The sequence below is a fragment of the Danio aesculapii genome, chromosome 1 (assembly GCF_903798145.1).
Source record: "Danio aesculapii chromosome 1, fDanAes4.1, whole genome shotgun sequence".
NCBI classification, from domain to species: domain Eukaryota; kingdom Metazoa; phylum Chordata; class Actinopteri; order Cypriniformes; family Danionidae; genus Danio; species Danio aesculapii.
Window position 1 is genome coordinate 60,349,668 of NC_079435.1, and position 22,208 is coordinate 60,371,875.

Genomic DNA, 22,208 nt, shown 5'->3' on the forward strand with positions numbered 1-22,208 from the left:
TGTTGCTTCAGTATTTCTACATAATGTTTTTTCTTCATGAAGCCATCTACGCTGTGAAGTGGACCAGTCCCTCCTGCAGCAAAACAGCCCCACAACATGATGCTGCCGCCCCCATACTTCACAGTTGGGATGGTGTTGCTAAACTTGTAAGATTTCCCCTTTGTCCTCCAAATGTAACACCAGACATTATGGCCAAAAGGCTCAATCTTAGTTCCATCAGACCACAGCACATGTCTGCAGAAATTAGCATTTTTCCCAGTGTAATTTAGCTAATTTAATCTGCCTTTTTTTGTTGATTCTGGCTTTTGTAAATTTTCCATGTTGTCACACAAGGAAGCAGTGTGTTTTTCTCTGTGCAGCTGTGTGAATCCCGGTTGTTTGCATGCACGCAAGCGATGCGCGGATGGCGGTTATATCCACCGGCGCTGCGGATAATCCAGCCTGATCTCACGAGAAAACTTAAGTATTTTACGTTTTGTCAGTTTAGTAACTAATTCGCACAAATTTAGTCGCACGAAATTGTACGATTTTTAAAAAGGAGGCGTGGCACCTAACCCCACCCCTAAACCCAACCGTCATTGGGGGATGAGCAAATCGTACTAAATTGTACAAATTAGATCGTACAAATTAGCCTCTAAATCAAAAAGTTACGAATTGCCGTGAGATTGTGTTGGATAATCCGCAGGTCGGGCGGGCCGGGTAATAAAAATACATTATGATTAATTGCGGGTGGCTGTAGCGGCAAAAAGAGAGTGGGCTTTGCAGAATCGGAAGATGAGATGCCCAAAATAATGGATGAAGTGCAAGAGTATTGTTCAAACTTTCAGTTAGAGGAGTCATCAGAGGAAAATCTGCTATCGTTCTGGGAGAAACAAGATTGCTTATTTTCACGATTGCAGCGCCCTGCGAGGAGAATCTTGTTCATTCCTACAACACGCGGTGCGAGCGAACGCTCATTCAGTGCAGCTGGCCGCGTTTAGGAGGCGAGGCGGAATCGCCCGAATCGCCCGAATTTAGGCACAGTAGATCATAGACTGTAAAATATACGGACGTAGTATCCGTGACGTCACCCATAGGTTTCTGAAGAGCGCCAATGAGGCTAATAGGAGGCGCCGCTAACCGTCGCCATTTTGTTCGTGCGTCATCGCACCGACGGCGGGATACCAAACAAGGGCAAAGAGGCGGAGAGTGAGCGTAGCCACAGACACCTCCTGGCACTTTGCTTAGACCTGGCAGACAGACTTTACTTTGGGAGAAACGCTTGATACTCTATTACCTGCGACTCGTTTGTGTTCTGACCACATGTGCTTGGCTGTACACTATATCAATAAAGTGTTTAGACTTTTAATAACACTGCTGTAATACACAGAGCCACTAAACATTGCTCTGATGACGTTTTTCAACAGGAGGAAAACGCGAAATACATCCAAACACTTTAATTATAGTCTGTGTTAGTAAATGCAAGACTATTGATGAAATCCAGCATAACACTGTATGACAACGCTTCAGATGACTGTTTTATAGCGACACCATTTTTATAGTGACACCATTTTTGTTATGTTGTTCCTGTATCTGTAAAAGCTAAAATGTCTTATTTTTACTTTCAGTTTCTATTTGAAAATGAAGAAAGTGTTGTCTAAAGACAAACTTTTATTTTTATAAATAAATATTCATTTTAAAACGTTTAAGATTAATGTATTATTTTACTATCAGAGATGCGCAGATTAGCTCACTGAATATCCACGGTGACCTATCATCATGCCTAAAACAAAGAATTAAATTATTAAAGTGACGATTGGTGCGGGTCGGGTGCGGATACATATATCAGATAATGTTCGGGCGGGTGGATGATTAGTATGAAGCCGCGGATTTGGGTGTCATTTCAGCTGATCTGCGCATCTCTAATGCACGCCGATAAAATATGCGCCGCTTATGTGCCGTGAAACCAACACAATCTCACGGCAATTCGTAACTTTTTGATTTAGTGGCTAATTCGTACGATCTAATTCGCACAATTTAGTACGATTTGCTCATCCGCCAATCACGGTTGGGTTTAGGGGTGGGGTTAGGTGCCACGCCTCCTTTTTAAAATCGTACAATTTCGTACATCTGAACTCGTACGAATTCGTATGAATTAGCCACTAAACTGTCAAGTAACAGCCTTTTATGCAGAGGTGTCGGCACGCTGCGAGTTTTGCAAATCGACAAAACTAAAGTTTATGTAATATGATGATGATGTTACTTTAACTAAGCATGGCTATAAAGCAGAAAGGAGGGATAAAGAGTCAGGGCGGTAAGACTTCATAACATTAATTCTCAACCATGAGTCAGAACTAAGACAACAGATAATTCTATAAAACGTATTTATTAAAAATATATATTTATTTTTTGTATTCTATAGAATTGTCATAATTAATATTCATGCAAAATATTTCTCATCACTCCAGTTGTTAGATAGTTTTCCAGTAAAAGTTGATTATAAATGTAAATGATTGTAGTAAATATGATATGATTGATAGTAAATTATTGATTTATTTATTTAGAATACTAATTGTATAATAATGTTAATAGTAATAAATATAAATAATGTTTTTTATTTTTATTGAAAACATGGGGGTATGGGGGTGGTCGCCCAGGGTGCCATTTAAACTGAATACAGGCAAATACATTTTATTCAGTGTAATGCTGCCATCTTGTGGACTACATCAGAAATGCATTGGGGTTTTTTTTGGCATGTGCATTAAAAAGTGTTTGTTTTATAGAAAGTTTTCTGCAGAAAACCCCTAATCTAAAAAAATATAATGATGACACTTTAAAGTTTTTCAGTATTAGATGTTTTTGAGCAAAATATTGTCTGACATACTGCACTGCAGTGTATTTTTACAAGTTTAAAAAGTGCATTTGTCGGCTTTAGGAGATATTTCTACTTAATCTGACTATTAAAACATTGCATGATCTCACATTAGGTAAATGTATAGTACAAAACATGCACTTATAATGCATTGTGCATGATGACAAACCTTTATATGCAGCATTATTCTTAACAGTAACAGCTTTTAATTTCAGTCTATTAATGTAAAATGCAATCAGAACCTACCTGTGGGTGCAGCGAAGGGAGGTTGTGTTGAAAGCTCCTATGAAAACAGCAAATGCAATCGAAGCTGTTTACAACTAAAATGGTGGTGATTGGTTCAGAGCCAGAGGGTGTAGCCAGATGTTTTCTCTCTGAATGTAATTGGTGGAGCGTGAGACTCCAGTTCTCCTGATCTGGCCGCAGACTGGGTGCATATGTACAGTAAGCTTATCTGCATGTTTTTGATGTGCACACCTAACTCCGCCCCTCACAGTGACGTCACTAGCTCTATTGACTGCACTGTGTCTGAGATTGCACGTCTGAGACTGTGTCTCACTTGCATATGCAAGTCTATAGTAAGATGCTATTGGTTCTTCCTCTTTCAAATGACTGTAACTAATGAATTTGTAACTAATTACTAGGCCCACATGGAATCTGCGCCCGCAGAAATGCACAGATTTCCGCAGATTTTGGCCTATCATTGAGCCTATGTATTTTCTTAGGTAAATATGTGTACATTTATATTTATTCCGTTTTTAACTTCACTTTACTAATATTATTGTGATATAATAATAGTAATATTAAAATGTTCATATGATTTATTCACAATACAAAAGTAATATGTTCTGTCTTTTAGTAGATATTTTATATGAGACTTGCTTTATTTACCAAATAAGTGGACTAATTAGATTTGCATTGTAAACATTGAATTAAAGTTACACATGTATTATTTTTTTATTTCATATATTAGGTGTTTAGTTATGATACTCAAAATTATTCTGCATAAATCCGCAGATTTTTACAAAATTCACAGCAGAAATAGCAAAAGATGCTGATAGATTCTGTCTGGTCTACTAGTTACACAGGTTATAGTGTTTATATTTAGACTGTTGTCAAGAAGAGTTGTTTACTCTTGTAAGTGTGTATTTATCACATGCACTAACTTTGAAACAATTGTTGCAGCCCGTTTTCTGCACAGAGGGCACGGTGGCTTAGTGGTTAGCACTGTCATCTCACAGCAAGAAGGTTTTATTTCACCAGAAATTACATTAACAATAATTATTGTTTCAAAGCAGCTTTACAAAAGGTGAACATTATTGCATTACAATCAAATGAAGTCAAAGTTACAATCTAACACAAGTTATTATAAATAAACATTGTTTACCTGCAGTTTCATAGCATATAGTCGATGTCTGTGTGTACATGTTTAATGAAGTCTATTTGTGTCTTAAGCATGTAATTAAATATAACGAGCATGTCAAATAGACTGGAAATTAAGCATTCATTCATTTTCTTTTCAGCTTAGTCCCTTTATTAATCTGGGGTCGCCACAGCGGAATAAATCGCCAACTTATCCAGCATATGTTTCACGCAGCAGATGCCCTTCCAGCTGCAACCCATCACTGGGAAACACCCATACACACTCATTCACACTCATACACTACGGACAATTTAGCTAACCCAATTCTACTATAGCGCATGTGTTTGGACTGTGCATGCAGACTCCACATAGTAATGGCAACTGGCCCAGCTGAGGCTCGAACCAGTGACCTTCTTGTTGTGAGGCGATTGTGCTACCCACTGTGACGCCCTAGTGAACCGATAAACAGAAATAATGTAGTATACTTTCATTTTTACTACAGTAAACTGTAATGAGGATGGATAGATGGTTAGCACTGTCACTTCACAGTAAGAAGGTCACTGGTTTGAGTCCTAACTGGGTCAGTTGGCATTTCTGTGTGGAGTTTGCATGTTCTCCTTTTGGCATTTCCACTGCACCTACATAACATCCTTGTGCATTAAATTGATAAAAAAAAAATGTACACATAGCTCGATTACTACAAATTGACTTGATTATTTTATTCAATTATAAGCTTCAGCCCTATTTTCTTTAGTGCTGGATTATGGCTGGAAGGGCATCTGCCGTACAAAGCGTATGTCAGAGAAATTGGTGGATCATTACACTGTGGCGACCCCTGATTACTCAGGGACTAAGCCAAAGGAAAGCGAGTGAATTTTCTGAAGTACAGAAATGTTAGGTGATTATGATGAATAAAAATGTCATATTCCATGTACAATCATGTCTAAGAGATGTTGCAGGTTGTTGCTTTCTTATGCTTTGTTACATTTATGGTTTCATAGTCTGTTTCTTCGTCATTGCTGTAGACAAAGTGGGTCTCAAAACCTGTGATAAAATAGAGAAGACAAATGAATCCTAATGTTATCGATTTTTCACAGCTGAAATCTGAATTCTCCCTGAGAAACAATCATACAGTTGATTTTATTTGTTTTATAGGCGCACCTTTTATCTTCTTTAGTTTCATAATAAGGAAAACACATTACACATTACATAATCCAACATGTTCAATCTAATGCAAAATACTGATAAATGCCAGAAATATTAGCCCTCCTGTATATTTTTCCCCCATTTCTGTTTAACGAAGAGCAGATTTTTTCAACACGTTTCTAAACATAATAGTTTTAATAACTCATCAAGTAATTATATAACGATGGTTTGACTATCGAAAAAATATATAGCTTAAAGGGGCTAATATTGACCTTAAAATGGTGTTTAAAAATTTTAAAACTGCTTTTATTATAGCTGAAATAAAACAAACAGAAGAAAAAATATTATCAGACATACTGCGAAAATTTCCTAAATCTGTTCAACATCATTTGGGAAACATTTGAAAAAGAATAAAAATTAACATGAGAGCTAATCTTAGAAGTATATCTTAAAAATATACTTACTTGGTTGGTCCTTCTTGTGTTGGCTATAACTTCGACATGCAAAGCAGATGAGAACAGATAATAGGAGAAGCAGAAGAGCTCCTCCACCTGCTAAAATGCTCAACAGAACCCAGAAATCTAAGCAAATGCCTGGTCTGCTACCTGTAGGATAAGAACAGATGTAATCATGCAATCAATAACAAACAAGTACATTTGAATAAATCTATTTAATGCAATTAAAAATCCTAAAACGTAAAGTCAGTACATTTCAGGAGTGAGAATCATGTGCAGTAAACTTCACTTACTTGAAACTGTAATCATGTCACTCTGTTCACTGCTGACTGGGGAAGACCGAACCTATATATGTATATAATACATATGTATAATATATTACAGATAAATTGTATTTTGAATTATAATTAATCCTAACCAAGCAAAAATAAATGAACATACAAATAAATATGGAATTAAAGCAATGCGGTAATAAATAAAGAGAAAAACGAAAACGCATACTGAAATCAATATAAAAGTCAATGCATAAATAAATAAAACAACAAATAAAATGCAGTTTAAATTATAAAATATTAATTAAAATCACAATAATTACAAACGAGAAATGAATTATTTCATAATTTTATCCTGTTTTATTAAATCATATATTACTTGTATTTATTTTTCTATTGCTACATCAGTTTTTCTTGTCTGTCTGTCTGTCTGTCTGTCACCTACCTACCTACCTGTCTGTCTGTCTGTCTGTCTGTCTGTCTGTCTGTCTGTCTGTCTGTCACCTACCTACCTACCTGTCTGTCTGTCTGTCTGTCTGTCTGTCACCTACCTACCTGTCTGTCTGTCTGTCTGTCTATCAGTCACCTACCTACTTGTCTATCTATCTATCTATCTATCTATCTATCTATCTATCTATCTATCTATCTATCTATCTATCTATCTATCTATCTATCTATCTATCTATCTATCTATCTATCTATCTATCTATCTATCCATCTATCTCTCTGTCTGTCTGTCTGTCTGTCTGTCTGTCTATCAGTCACCTACCTACTTGTCTGTCTGTCTGTCTGTCTGTCTGTCTGTCTATCTATCTATCTATCTATCTATCTATCTATCTATCTATCTATCTATCTATCTATCTATCTATCTATCTATCTATCTATCTATCTATCTATCTATCTGTCCATCCGTCTATCTATCTATCTATCTATCTATCTATCTATCTATCTATCTATCTATCTATCTATCTATCTGTCCATCCGTCTATCTATCTATCTGTCTATCTGTCCATCCGTCTATCTATCCGTCTGTCTGTCTGTCTGTCTGTCTGTCTGTCTGTCTGTCTGTCTGTCTGTCAGTCACCTACCTACTTACCTGTCTGTCTGTCTGTCTGTCTGTCTGTCTATCCATCTATCTCTTTGTCTGTCTGTCTGTCTGTCTATCTATCCATCTATCCATCCGTCCGTCTATCTATCTATCTATCTATCTATCTATCTATCTATCTATCTATCTATCTATCTATCTATCTATCTATCTATCTATCTATCTATCTATCTATCTATCTATCTATCTATCTATCTATCTATCTATCTATCCATCTATCTCTCTGTCTGTCTGTCTGTCTGTCTGTCTGTCTATCAGTCACCTACCTACTTGTCTGTCTGTCTGTCTATCTATCTATCTATCTATCTATCTATCTATCTATCTATCTATCTATCTATCTATCTATCTATCTATCTATCTATCTATCTATCTATCTATCTATCTATCTATCTATCTATCTATCTATCTATCTATCTATCTATCTGTCCATCCGTCTATCTATCTATCTGTCTATCTGTCCATCCGTCTATCTATCCGTCTGTCTGTCTGTCTGTCTGTCTGTCTGTCTGTCTGTCTGTCTGTCAGTCACCTACCTACTTACCTGTCTGTCTGTCTGTCTGTCTGTCTGTCTATCCATCTATCTCTTTGTCTGTCTGTCTGTCTGTCTATCTATCCATCTATCCATCCGTCCGTCTATCTATCTATCTATCTATCTATCTATCTATCTATCTATCTATCTATCTATCTATCTATCTATCTATCTATCTATCTATCTATCTATCTATCTATCTATCTATCTATCTATCTATTTGTGTGCATTTATTTCTTTATTTTTTTAATTTTCTGCAGGTTTGGCCCTCTATAGCTGGCAGGATTACTTACACCACATGAGTACCATTTGTTCTTCTTTATTTTAGACCGCAGTAAGGTAAGAAAAGGTTTTGTTTCATCCTTCAGGATCTTGTCGTCTTCATACCAGGATATAGTCAGATCTTTATAGTTTACAGTGTCACAGATGAGTATCACACTATTAGTTGTGCATTCACTCCTCACAGTAGGTTTAGGAGTCTTCGCTGTAACAGAAACATGAGGGTTATTTGCTGAGTCACAAACTCCCACAGAAATATGCAGTGTATGCAGTATATAGTGAAAATATTGCAGTGAAATTTTTAGTTAATATGTATGAAGGCTATAAATATTTGTCTTCTTACCATAAACTCTCAGTTCCACAGTTTCAGCACTGATCTCTTGGCCACTGGCATCAAAAGCAGTGTATTTATATGTGCCGGTGTTACTCTGACGAACACTTTTAAATCTTAAAGATCCGTCTTCTTCTATTGTTATTCCTGCTGGAGGTTTTCTGTTGGGTCCTTTTTTCCATTCAGTTGTGGTTCCATCACTGGAGGTAAAGCCCCATCTGATATCAGCAGCTTTTACATTGTTTGTTGTTTTCCCATTAATGCTGCAGGATGTTCCTTCTAGCACATGTTCTCCACATGTCTGTGCTGAGACTGTAATCAATAAAATGATTTTAAGTTAACATTCTACATCCAGTTAAAGCTAAATGATTAGCCTTCATGTGAAATTGTAATTATTTTAAACCTATTTCTCAAGTGTTGTTTAATGAAGAGAAGTTTTTGTTTCAACACGTTTAATCATAGTTCTAATTTCTGATTTCTTTTCTCTTTGCCATGATGACAGTGCATAATATTTTTCTATTTATTTTTCAAGATACTAGTAAAGTGACATTTAAAGACTTAACTTGGTTAATTAGGTTAACTGGTTTGTTCTGTAGTTAATAAAAAAAATGTTAAAGGGGTTAATAATAATCACCTCAAAATTGTAATAATAATGATAATAATAATAATAATGAAAATAAATATATTTTTATTTAGGTTTTTCAAAAGTTAGCAACACAGATCATTAAAACTAAGCAGCACACAAACAAAAGTACAACATACACACACAGTATAAAAAATAAATAAATAAAAAGCTACAGTATAAACCAGTGGAGAAAAACTATATTGTCAAATCAAATCATGTGGCACTGTTTTATTATAATTCAAAATGGATTCCAAATCTGTTAAACTAATTCACCCTTTCCTCTCAAAGAATATGTAGTCTTCTCCAATGGTATACAGTTGCAAACTTGGTATACCAAAGTTGCAATACAGTCCAATTGGTACATCAGTGTCTGTTTTCCATTTTAAAGTAGTGCATTTTTTAGCTATTGTCAGCAACATTTCAGTAAGCTTAATAGCACGATTATGCTGGACATTTTTATGAAACTGCTTTTATTATAGCCAAACAAAAAAAACAAATTCTCGAGAAGTAATAGTGTGACTATTTCATTGCTCTGTTAAATATCACTTGGAGAGAAAAATAAACAAATTAATTAATAATAATATTTATAATTAATTAAAAAAAAAAAAAAAAAAAAAATATATATATATATATATATATATATATATATATATATATATATATATATATATATATATACACACACACACACACACACAGTTGAAGTCAGAATTATTAGCCCCCTTTGATTTTTTTTATTTTTCTTTTTTAAATATTTCCCAAATGATGTTTAACAGATGCAGGAAATTTTCACAGTGTGTCTGATAATATTTTTTCTTCTGGAGAAAGTCTTATTTGTTTTATTTCGGCTAGAATAAAAGCAGTTTTTAATTTTTTAAACACCATTTTAAGGTCAATATTATTAGCCCCTTTAAGCTATATTTTGTTTTCGATAGTCTCCAGAACAAACCATCGTTATACAATAATTGCCTAATTATCCTAACCTGCCTAGTTAACCTAATAAACCTGGTTAAGCCTTTAAATGTCACTTTAAGCTGTATAGAAGTGTCTTGAAGAATATCTAGTCTAATATTATTTACTGTCATCATGACAAAGAGAAAATAAATCAGTTATTAGAGATGAGTTATTAAAACTATTATGATTAGAAATGTGTTGAACAAATCTTCTCTCAGTTAACTGGGGAAAAAATAAACAGGTGGGCTAATAATTCTCACTTCAACTGTGTGTATATATATATATATATATATATATATATATATATATATATATATATATATATATATATATATATATATATATATATATATATATATATATATATAAGCGATATATCATATATGGTCATAAGAGAATGTAATAAATTAAATTATAAAATCCATTTAAATTTTATATAAAATGCATGTGAATTACTGATTAAATAATTATTTGTGCGTGCGTGTGTGCGTGCGTGTGTGTGTGTGTGTGTGTGTCAACTAAAACAACACTCACACTCTTAGAAACGCCCCGTAGTAGTAAGATTCAAGGGATGTTAGGAAAAATATACATGCATTATATTTTTTGTTTGTTTTCAACAAGTTGTCACAAATAGGAATCCACATTAGATAGTGTGACCTATTATCAGAATTTAAACAGCTAAAATATTATGAAATAAGTAAAAGCCAAAAGACTTCAAGCCAAATGATTATGGCCAAGTAGAAATTGTTAATTCAAAATTGTGACTCAAAAATCCTAAAAATAAAGGTGTTTAAAATGGATGTTTTAGTAGAATGACACAAAAAATAAATAACTAAATAATAGCCGACTAAATAATAGCCTACTGTGCAGGGATTTCTTAGTGAATATAGGCAATGTGTTTTGCTGCATTTAAGCAAAACAGATTTATTAAATAGATATATTTATTAAATTAATATTTTAGCCACCAAACACATTTAGAAATTGAATTCAAATTCAATTAAATTCAAGCAAAATATTGCAGAATTAAATCACAACCTACAAATTTTCAACTAAATTTTTACATTTTTTTGCTTCTCTTGATTTTTCCTGTTTATTAAATTTGACATTTGTAATATTAAATATATAATATTATATAATATTTTAATATTATTCTCAGTTTTAATAATTAATATTTTTCTATAACAATAAAATTTTGCTGTACTAGTTTTTGGACTGTTATCATAAGTTATTTTGTTAAATAAGCTGCAGATTTGGCTTCAGTACTGACTAATCTAATGTAAATGCACCAATATAATATTGTAGAGCTTCCTATTAAAAACATATTAAAATATAGATTTGTGAAGGGTGTACGCATATATGCTGAGCACTGTATAACCAACAGGAAAGCAAATGAGCCCCGATTATGAACACAACTTGCTGAATTAGACCTTTTAGTCTGGGCATGCCAGTAATCTGTTAATAAATGTTCTTATATTTTAATTGCAGCTTATTCTTATTACAATTTAATTAAAACAGTCTGTTCACACGTCTATATTAAGAGAAATCAGAACCTACCAGTGAGCGCAGCGAAGTCACAGAGGAATAAAAGTAAGAGATTGTGTTGACAGCTCATTGCTCTACTAAATACAGCAAATACTCAAAACTTTCAACAATCGTCTGAAGAAAAGAAGAGTTTCCTGTTTGTGATCATAAAGTTGATAATGGTTTCCTTTTCTTTCCATACTGAGACTGCAGGTAAACCTCTAGCTGACGTCACTGATGTGAAATGAAAGTGGGTGCGTTTATGGTTACTTTCTAGTGTGTTATGGGACATATTCCTATTAGAGATGTAACATGCTCACTGTATTCGATCTCATATTAGTCTTGAGTGACATTAAAGTACTACCGCATCCATAATTTCTCCAAAGATGTATTTTAATAGGTTTAAGATGAAGTTGCTTTCCGATTCTCTCCGGAAGAATACATGCGGCTGGAGGCGTGCAGTGCAGAGCCAACAGTGTGCAAGAGTGGCAGCTGTAATGAATACATCCTGTCATATCAATGTAAATAATACAGGGGAAAAACTTAGTAATCATAACACATTGACGTAATCACAGGCTTATGATCATTCTAGGTTAGTCCCAGGAGCGTAGGAGGCATTGCAGTGACAGACAACTCATGGCATAGGAGGGCTATTCCAACCCTATCGAAGATGTTTTCAATGTTCTCTGTGTTTCAGCAAATGGAAGTAAGTTTTGTGACGAACTTTATTTTGACAAGTATTTTGGCTAAATGATTTTAAATTTGGGGTGGCACGGTGGCTCAGTAATTAGCACTGTTGCCTCACAGCAAGAAGATCATTGTTTTAAAGGGCACATAGGTTACCCCTTTTTTATATTTAATATAAGTCTTTTGTGTCCCGAGAATGTGTCTGTCAAGTTTCAGCTCAAAACACCCATCAGATTCTTTATTAGAGCTGTTTGAAGGGTCTATATTATAGCTGAAAAAAGTTGTTGCTGTTTTTTTTGTACTGGCCCTTTAAGGCTAGTCCTCCCCGCCCACCGTTCCCACCTGCCTGTCAGCAATCGCCGCCCTCGGCTGCCTCACTAAGCAGATCTCACGTAACGTGTGTGAGAAATATTACAGTAAGTACTTTAACAATCAGTACAAAGTTCACGCACACACACAGCGAGGACACACACACATAGCGCAGACACATACACACACACACACACACACACACACACACACACACACACACACACACACACACATAGCGTAGACACACACACACACACACACATAGCGCAGACACACACACACACACACACATAGCGTAGACACACACACACACATAGCGCAGGTATACACAAACACAGAGAGAGAGAGATTTTTCACCATAGGTGCCCTTTAAGCCTCTGCTAGCCAGTTGTCATTTCTGTGTGGGGTTTGCACATTCTTACGTAATCAAGAATAACAGAAACAAGGAAATAAAGTTGATTAAAAGACCTAAAAATGATTAAAACAGATAAAAATGAGTTAAAACAGGTGTTACGTGTTTAAGTTATTAAGTTATAAAATCGGATGAGACGTAACATTCAGTGAGTCTCTAATGATGCTGAATGAAAATGAGAACACAGATGATAAGGGAAACAAAAAATAAGTATTATTAAGTATCTCTGGGTTTTCACCTTTATTAGATAGGACAGTGGAGAGTATTGACAGGAAAGCGCGGGGCATTTTGCACAAGCATTTATCAGGGTTCATATGGTCATGAAAAGTCATGGAATTTTGACATGGCATTTTCCAGGCCTGGAAAAGTTTTGGAAAAACAGAAAAACCCACAAGGTTTTGGAAAACTCATGGAAAACGGATATCTGTATACTTTAATACAGCTTACAGTGTTTCCTCTAGGATTTTTTTCCAGCTGTGGCAGGCCATTTAAACAGATCTACCAATGTGGCGTTATTTCATTGACAAATGTCGTGAGCGCAGTATTACAAGTCGAGATCGCATTCATGTAATACGAGTATGCGATTTCCTCTGCTCGTGCACAAAACTTCTTGCACACCCTCAAATATAAGCTGCTCCAGCCTGATCTCACGAGAAAACGTAAGTATTTGACGTTTTGACAGTTTAGTGGCTAATTCGTACGAATTCGTACGAGATCAGTCGTACTAAATTGTACGATTTTAAAAAGGAGGTGTGGCACCTAACCCCGCCCCTAAACCCAACCGTCATTGGAGGATGAGCAAATCGTACTAAATTGTACAAATTAGATTGTACGAATTTGTACGAATTAGCCACTAAAAAAAAAGTTACGAATTGCCGTGAGATTGAGTTGGTTGCTCAAGTGAAGATTTTCTTATGCGCTCTCAAATAAGCACTGCTGAAGTGTGAATTAGCGCTTTTATGTAGAGTATGTCTCCAACATTTATTAGATTTGCGAGGAATATTTATTAATGTCTCCGATGGACCTACAAAACAGCATTAATGCGTAATGAAACGGCTATAAACTCCAGCAAAATAAAGTCATTAGAGGAAACCTTGGGTTAGTTGTCGTGACATCTACACTGTAAAAAATCTTATGTGCTATTTACTAAAAAAATTGTGGTAACACTATTGCACGTATAATTTGTAAGTAAATTTCAAGACTTGATCTTTTTAGGAAAAACACCTTGAATGAATCATGTGAAAATTATGTAGTCATTTTTGAGTGATAGATGAAGATTTTAATATTATTAGCAGAATGTGCTTTTATAATTCAAGCAAATCCACCACCTTTTATTCATATTTATTTTTTTTTAACAAAAACACTTAAATAAATCATGTGAAAATTACTAGTTTTTTTGAGTGATAGATGATGATTTTAATATTATTAGTGGAATGTGCTTTTATAATATATGCAAATATATCACCATTTACTCAAATTTATTAATGAAAATGACTCATTCATAAAATGTCAAATATATAATGTATAATGAAATACATACACAATACATTTTGGCCAATTATCATTTTATTACATGTTACACTGATAACAAAATGGTACAATAATGGTTCCTCAATATTATTAGCTTAATTGGTTTCTCAAATTAAGCTCAATAATTGCACTAGTTTGCTTAAAAAAAATAAGTGAAATTTAAATCTTAGTTTTATTAGCAAAATCTTCTCAATATTTTATAATAAATGCAGAATATTAATTTTTTAAAGAAAATATGCACATTATTTTTAATGACCACATCAATTTTTTAATGAATTAATTACAAGCCTCAAGATTCATTTTTTACAGTGTAGTCTGTCCTCATCCAGTCACATACTCTCACATTATTAGTGCGGTGTAAGCATTATCTAAATCAATTTTACATAGATATAAATATAAATTGAAACTAAATAGATTGTTGCATGTTTTATGATATGCTGGGATAAATTTGAACATGCATTGTTTTTCTTTTGCCATCATATGTAGACAATGCATGAAATATTAGGTTATGAAAATTTACTCGTCGTGGAAAAATCATGGAAAAGTCAGGGAATTTTAGCAGTAAATATGTGGATGAACTCTGATTTATCTACTTGTGCATAAATGCTTCATTAGTATGCACAGCATATCACACTCATACAGAAGTTTAGTTAATATATGACCTTTAAAGCAATATAAATAATAGTTTATGAAAAGAAAAAGAGACAAAAATAATAAAAATCTTTTTCCTGACATTTATTTTGAGTTTCTTCTCTCGTCTTTCTTTTTTATCATGTTAATGTGGCTTTTCTGCCACAAGAGGCAGTAAACAACAAAGTCACTGAACTCATCTCACAGACTTGCGCAAACAAAAAGGGCTCTGTTATATGCGCTCAAAAGACTCACAGATGCAGGAATACATTACATATTTACAGAAAACACAGGAGATCGATCCAGAGCAGGACAAACGGTGTGAAGATGCTTTTCAGAGGGACTAATGTTCTTTGGATGATGATATTCTGGCGATCTGTTTCAGGTAAATGTTCAGCTTTGTGTTTAGATGCGGATGCAAAGTGCTGTGATGGTGATGGGAGCTGGGACTGAATGATTATTTGACTAAAAATGGCTAAACATGCTTTGCTATGAAGTTAATAGTCAAACAATTACAAATAAATAGGATTACGTTTAATAAAACATGCAATTTTGCTGAAGAATAAGTCATCTATAAGATTTAATTATAGTAAAACACTAAAATAAAATGTATTTCTATTAAAATCTAATTAAATTGAGTCGTTTTATGTTTAATAAAGTGCTTAAACAGAATAAAAGTGTTTTAAAATGACTTAAATTAAGGTTTTTAGATCACTCTGTTTAATTAAAGATCATATAAATGAAGAATAGACTGCATCGTGACAGCTTTGATTTGGTTTAAATAATGATAAATACAGATTGAGCTCAGATATAGTTCTCTAAAACTATGAGTATCATTTTTAATACAGCGTAATTTCACATGACTGTCTGATTTACAGGTGATGATGTGACAAAAGCTGTGGAGGCTGAAGCTACTTTCACTCCAGTGTCTGGATTTCTGCCTCCTACCACCAGCAGCATTATATGGAAGCACAGAAACAATGCTGGAGTTGTTGTGAAAGTCATTGAATGGGACCAGGATGATGGCAGCACTGAAATTCCCAACCCCAACTTCAGAGCCCACGCTAGTCTGAACAGACACACTGGAGAGCTCACTCTGAAATATTTACAGCTCAAACACACTGGCGTTTACACTATTGACATCAACAGTAAAGAGCAGAGAAAGCAGTTCCGCCTGACTGTTATGAGTAAGATAAGCTGGAGCTATTGTTATTTATATTTGCAAAAAAAAAAGGCTAATTTTATTTATGCTTATATATTTATTTATTTTTTTATTATTGATTTATTTATTGATTCTTTATTATATATATATATATATATATATATATATATATATATATATATATATATATATATATATATATATATATATATATATATATATATATATATATATATATATATATATATATATTTAATTATTCTTTATTTTATTTATTTATTTTATTCTTTATTTTATTTATTCATTTAATTATTCTTTATTAATTCATTTATTCTTTATTCATTTAATTATTCTTTATTCATTCATTTATTCTTTATTCATTTAATTATTCTTTATTCATTCATTTATTCTTTATTTATTTAATTATTCTTTATTTTATTTATTTAATTATTCTTAATTTTATTTTATTTATTTATTTAATTATTCTTTATTTTATTTTATTTATTCATTTAATTATTCTTTATTAATTCATTTATTCTTCATTTATTTAAATATTCTTTATTTATTTAATTGTTCTTTATTATATTTATTTATTTATTTTTATTTGTTTAATTATTATTTATTTTATTTATTTATTTAATTATTTTTTATTTATGTATTTAATTTGTATTTATTACTTTTTGTACTTTTTACTGTATTTATTAATTATTATATTTAGATATTCCTTTATTTATTTATTCATATTTATTTAATTATTTTTTACTTTATTTTTTATGTCTTTTTTTATTTAATTATTATTTATTTATTTATTTATTCTTTATTTTATTTATTTATTTGTTTGTTTAATTATTCTTTATTCTTTTTGTTATTTATTTTTTTAATTATTCTTTATTTTATTTATTTATTTATTTATTTATATATTTATTTATTTATTTATTCATTCATTCATTCATTCATTTTCTTTTTATCCCCTTATTAATCTGGGGTTGCCACAGTGGACTGAACCACCAACTTATCCGGCACATGCCCTTCTAACCCATACACTCTCATTCACATACATACACTACGGGAAATTTTAGCTCACCCAATTCCCCTATAGCGGATGTGTTGGGATTTGTGGGGGAGCTCCAGGAGGAAACTCATGCAAACTTTTCTTTCTCTCTCTCTCTCTCTCTCTCTCTCTCTCTCTCTCTCTCTCTCTCTCTATATATATATATATAGATATATATATATATATATATATATATATATATATATATATATATATATATATATATTATATTAAAGCCTCCTAATCATTAGACAAAACAATTTTGTTGTACCATACAGGTGGACAGTAGTACATTTAGGGTAAACTATTGTACATTTAAATTACTCTAAGGTACATTGGGTACTTAGGTATTAATATGGAATTAATATGGTATTAATATACATTTTTAGGAACAAAAAAGGCCATCCCAGTGACCGATTGTGTCCTTTATTTCTGAGAGTGTTGTAAAGAACATTTGGACCAGAATCTAAATACGTTGCTCTCTATTTGTTTATGTTAATTCACAGAGCCTGTCAGCAAACCTGACATAAAAACAAACTGTGATCTGGAAAATATTCCTGTCTGTACTCTGAATTGTGAGGGCAGCGTATCCTCTGAGATTACAGTAATCTGGCAGAACTCAGCCGGACGGACGCTAAACAGCAGAGATCCTAATATGAGGACCATCACAGTGACCAACAGCAGTAACCCTGAGGAGTTTTACACCTGTACACTGAAGAACGCAGTCAGCAGTGAGACCAGTGATCCAGTCTATGAGGCAGAGCTGTTTTATGGTAAGCTGCTATACATTTTAAAGCATAAAAATAGCATAATATGTTTGCAGATATTTAAGAAACATGCTAAGTGAACATACTTGTTTATCTGAGAAACAATACTGCTGAAGTCAGATATTCTCTTTTAAGAATGTGTGTGTTCTGGATCAGAATGTCTGCCTTTGTTTTTATTGCTGTAACTCCACCCACTGCAAGTTAAGCCAATAATATTTCAGCCCCCTGGGTTGCCTTGGTGGAAAACAGTGTATTTCATTTCAGTCTTGAAGTTTGTCTTGATGTATTCAGGCATAGCCAAAATAAGCGACTTCCAGGCAGCGGCCTCTGAAATGAGACAGGATGTGGTTTTTAATTACCAAAAATATAAATATTCATTCATTCATTCATTTATTTTATTTTCGGCTTAATCCCCTCATTAATCAGGGGTTGCCACAGTGGAATGAACCGCCAACTAATCCAGCATAACAGTGCCATTGTGGTCCAGTGGTCAGCACGTTGTGTTACAATGCCGTCGACCTGAGTTTGAACCTCACCTGAGTGTTTTTTTTTCAGTGTTAAGACATATAATACTGTTTGGGTTACTTATACTGGTGTACATATTTTATTTAATTTTTTGTGTGACCACCGTTACAAAGGACTGGATATCTAAAAAGGATTTTGCACAGAATATATATTCAGATATTGCAGGAAAGGACATTGTGATGTTTTAAAGAATAGTGTTGGAGATTAAGCTACCCTTTAATGTTCTCATATTAATGAAAAACATGTGATAGGGTCATTTCCAATTCAGTTTCTAATGACACTATTTTAATATAGTCAGTTGTAAACTGATGTGGGCTGGTCTAAGGCTTGAACTCCAGGGCTGAAAAGGAATGCCACTCCGGCCCTGCATGGACATCTCGTCTCGTGTAGCAAATGATCATAAAATAAAACTTTAGGGTGGTTTTGGGTTGGCTTTAACATCTATAACTTGCATTTAAAAGCACTGGCTGAATTTACATGCTGATTATATTGTTTTTTTTTCCCTCATAGATACATATGGAGAAATGATTGCTGCTATACTTTCGATCACTATCATTATTATCATCATCATAATGATTTGTGGTAAGATTATATTGTGTTTCATTTTTGTTTTATGCATTTGTTAAACAACTTTTCCCCAAACAGAAATAATCATTTTAGTGTGAGATGTGCATTTATATTTACTCACAATTAGCTGGAACATGCAGTGACATGCTAATAACAAGATCTAATAGACTGTATGACTTTCAAAATCTTCCAAATTTAATCTCTGAAGCCTCTTAAACTTCAGACTTCAAGCTAAACACCTCCAAACTTAAAAAATATAACATTCCAAAGTGCATTTTTGTCTAATTTGCTATTTTGCAAAGTATGTTAAGCAAGAATTTAGTTTGAGAATTGACTGAGTTGTAAAAAATGGCATTTAACTTGCTTAATTCCAGAAGGACTTTTATTTTGCATTAGCTGAAACTACAGGGTGGACCATGTATATGGAAACAAAATGTGCAGCACCTAAAACTATGGCTACTGGAAGCCTGTGCTGGCATTTCTCCTGTGGTGTTGCTATCAGTGTGTGAAGAGTGGGATAAGAGGCTTGCATTGACAATCCAACACAATGGGCAGCACATTTAACACATTTTATAAGTGGTTAGAAACTTGTAAATAACTTATGAATGAATAAAGTTACGTTAAAACTAAGCACACTATTGTATTTCCTGTGAAATTCCCAATAAGTTTGATGTGTCACATGACCCTCTTTCTATTGAAAAAACAAAAGTTGGATCCAAGATGGCCGACTTCAAAATGGCCACCATGGTCATCATCCGTGTTGAAAAGTTTGCCCCCTTACGTATACTAATGTGCCACAAACAGGACGTTAATATCACAACCATTCCCATTTTATTAAGGTGTATCCATATAAATGGCCCACCCTGTAGTTATTAGGCTGTTAGTTGATATAATGCAGTAGTACAGCATGCTTGGAGTGTGTTTTAATAGAGTGTGCTCGATATATGATTTCAAAGTATTGATCATTGTCCTGTGTTTGTTCTTGAAGGTTGCTGTGCTTTATGTAGGAGAAGGAAGTGATGAATGATGCTGCGGATGCTCATTACATGTGCATACAGATGCAAACTTCTCTTTTCGACTCATTTTCCTGGCCCTTTCACTAAATCAACTGGAGCTATCTATCTTTACTTCTGACTGTTGTCATTTGATCTCTTTATTATGCAACATGTGGATGTTTTTCTCTGAATCTGCTGCTATGTATGCAAATAAAGACTAGGAATAATCTTATGTCTCTTATAGAATCTCTTATTGCCATCAAGCAGAGAGTTTTGGGGTAATTGTGCATCCATAAGTAGCCATAAATACAAAGCTTATGGGTCACACTGTACAATAAGTGAATATTTACTAACATAAATTAATAATGAGCAATACTTGAACAGCTTTTATTAATCATACTAATTTACCAATGCATGTTATTATTAAAATCTTAATTAATGCTTGTTAATATTAATGAATGCACTGTGAATTAACATGAACTAACAATGAATGACTCTATTTTCATTAACTAACATCAACAGAGACTAATAAATACTGTTAGAAATGTGTTGTTCATTGTTTGTTCATGCTAGTTAATGCATTTATTTACATTTACTAATAAATCCATATTTTAAAGTGTGACCAGATTATATTAGGAGAAAAGGCATGACATGCATGTACATTTGAAGGCCGTTTGCTTTAGTTTTCAAAATTGTGTCATTGATTTTTTTAGTTTAATGCAGTCAGTTCCAGATGATGAGTTTGATCAGCAGGTTAGCAAACACTGATTGTGATTGAATGCATTGCTACTTTAAATAAAATCATCTGTCAAATATAATGTCTGAATGCATCTATTGTAAAAACTAAAACTACCAGAGGATATTTCTGTCTTATCAAGAAAGTGCATATTAAAAAAATAATAAAGTTAATTAAATAATGTATTATTCCAGATTTATAATATAAATGCATATTTTTTTGTAAGATTCAGTAGGCTACAACTTAATGAGGTAATTAAAGCATCTGTAAAGCAGTTTATTCGGCGTACTGTTGGTGAAAGACTAAACATGTCTCAGGATTTCAGTTTCTCTTTCCCCATCTCTACTTTTGCTCTGTATTTAGTCATATTTGAGTCTCAAAATACAGAATAAAAGTGAACAAATGCATGCTATGAATAACAAACATACAGTATTTCGACAGTTGTGATGTCTACTTTAGCAGTTTGTCTGTCTGAATACACTTTAGACACCTTAAAATGTTCATCAGCCAATAAGAATCAAGCATTACAGCAGCACGTCTTGTTTATAAAGTTCAACATTTACCAATGCATATTATTAGTAAAATCAAATTAATGCTTGTTAACATTAGTTAATGCACTGTGTTTCATTAAATAACATCAACAAATACTATTAAATACTGTTATAAATGTATTGTTCATTGTTTGTTAATGCTAGTGAATACATTCATTTACATTTACTACTTATTGTAAAGTGTGACCAGCTTATGTTAGGAGAAAAGGCATGACATGCATGTAAATCTCAAGGTTTGCTTTAGTTTAATGCAATCAGTTTCACATGATGAGTTTGATCAGCAGGTTAGCAAACACTGATTGTGATTGAATGCATTGCTACTTTAAATAAAATCATCTGTCAAATATATATAATGCATCTATTGTAAAAACTAAAACTACCAGAGGGAATTTCTGTTTAGGGAAGTGTAAACAGCAAAAAGTGCCTATTAGAAAATTAAGTTGATTAAACTATGTATTATTTTGTATTATTTCAGATTTACAAGATGCATATTTTATTGTAAGATTCAGTAGGCTACAACTTATTAATGAGGTAATTAAAGCATCTTTAAAGCAGTTTATTCGGCTTACTGTTGGTGAAAGACTAAACATGTCTCAGGATTTCAGTTTCTCTTTCCCCATCTCTACTTTTGCTCTGTATTTAGTCATATTTGAGTCTCAAAATACAGAATAAAAGTGAACAAATGCATACTATGAACAAGAAACATAGCATTTACAGTGAGGGAATGACATCCGATGCGGTACACAGTTTGTTGTTGTATTAGAGATAAGTTATATTGATTACATATTATATATATTATTTACATAATGCTTTTAGCCTATTATAACAGCTCGTCACCCAGTTATAAGCACA

At 33.1% G+C, this 22,208-nt stretch overlaps 3 protein-coding genes across 3 annotated transcripts in view; 1 reads left to right on the top strand and 2 right to left on the bottom strand.

The window, feature by feature from the left end:
• The window catches only part of si:ch211-132g1.1 (hemicentin-2), a 46,840-nt gene extending 43,600 nt beyond the window's left edge, over positions 1 to 3,240 (bottom strand). Inside the window, exon 1 of the mRNA XM_056463514.1 lies at positions 3,098 to 3,240. The gene's annotated coding sequence lies outside the window, so the exon portion shown is untranslated. The remainder of the gene's footprint in view (positions 1 to 3,097) is intronic.
• Positions 3,241 to 4,218: 978 nt separating this feature from the next.
• Positions 4,219 to 11,566, bottom strand: LOC130233486 (uncharacterized). The gene is made up of 6 exons (XM_056463545.1): positions 11,465 to 11,566; positions 8,344 to 8,643; positions 8,015 to 8,205; positions 6,109 to 6,160; positions 5,825 to 5,965; positions 4,219 to 5,258 (listed from the first exon to the last, which is right to left on the bottom strand). Exons 1-6 carry the CDS (start codon positions 11,520 to 11,522, stop codon positions 5,158 to 5,160), a joined length of 843 nt encoding a protein of 280 aa, XP_056319520.1. The 5' UTR covers positions 11,523 to 11,566; the 3' UTR covers positions 4,219 to 5,157.
• Positions 11,567 to 15,208: 3,642 nt separating this feature from the next.
• Positions 15,209 to 21,403, top strand: LOC130233502 (uncharacterized). The gene is made up of 5 exons (XM_056463570.1): positions 15,209 to 15,387; positions 15,881 to 16,189; positions 17,722 to 17,988; positions 19,018 to 19,089; positions 20,063 to 21,403. Exons 1-5 carry the CDS (start codon positions 15,330 to 15,332, stop codon positions 20,092 to 20,094), a joined length of 738 nt encoding a protein of 245 aa, XP_056319545.1. The 5' UTR covers positions 15,209 to 15,329; the 3' UTR covers positions 20,095 to 21,403.
• The last annotated feature ends 805 nt before the right edge of the window (positions 21,404 to 22,208 follow it).

What these genes read in the sequence shown, in the direction of transcription:
- LOC130233502 (XM_056463570.1), top strand. Translation starts at nt 15,330, where the DNA reads ATGCTTTTCAGAGGGACTAATGTTCTTTGGATGATGATATTCTGGCGA. An exon ending in GTTCCGCCTGACTGTTATGA is followed by an intron (nt 16,190 to 17,721) that starts GTAAGATAAGCT and finishes GTTAATTCACAG; the next exon opens with AGCCTGTCAGCAAACCTGAC. An exon ending in CATCATCATAATGATTTGTG is followed by an intron (nt 19,090 to 20,062) that starts GTAAGATTATAT and finishes TTGTTCTTGAAG; the next exon opens with GTTGCTGTGCTTTATGTAGG.
- LOC130233486 (XM_056463545.1), bottom strand. Translation starts at nt 11,522, where the DNA reads ATGAGCTGTCAACACAATCTCTTACTTTTATTCCTCTGTGACTTCGCT. An exon ending in TGTGGAACTGAGAGTTTATG is followed by an intron (nt 8,206 to 8,343) that starts GTAAGAAGACAA and finishes TTTCTGTTACAG; the next exon opens with CGAAGACTCCTAAACCTACT. An exon ending in ACACAAGAAGGACCAACCAA is followed by an intron (nt 5,259 to 5,824) that starts GTAAGTATATTT and finishes ATTTTATCACAG; the next exon opens with GTTTTGAGACCCACTTTGTC.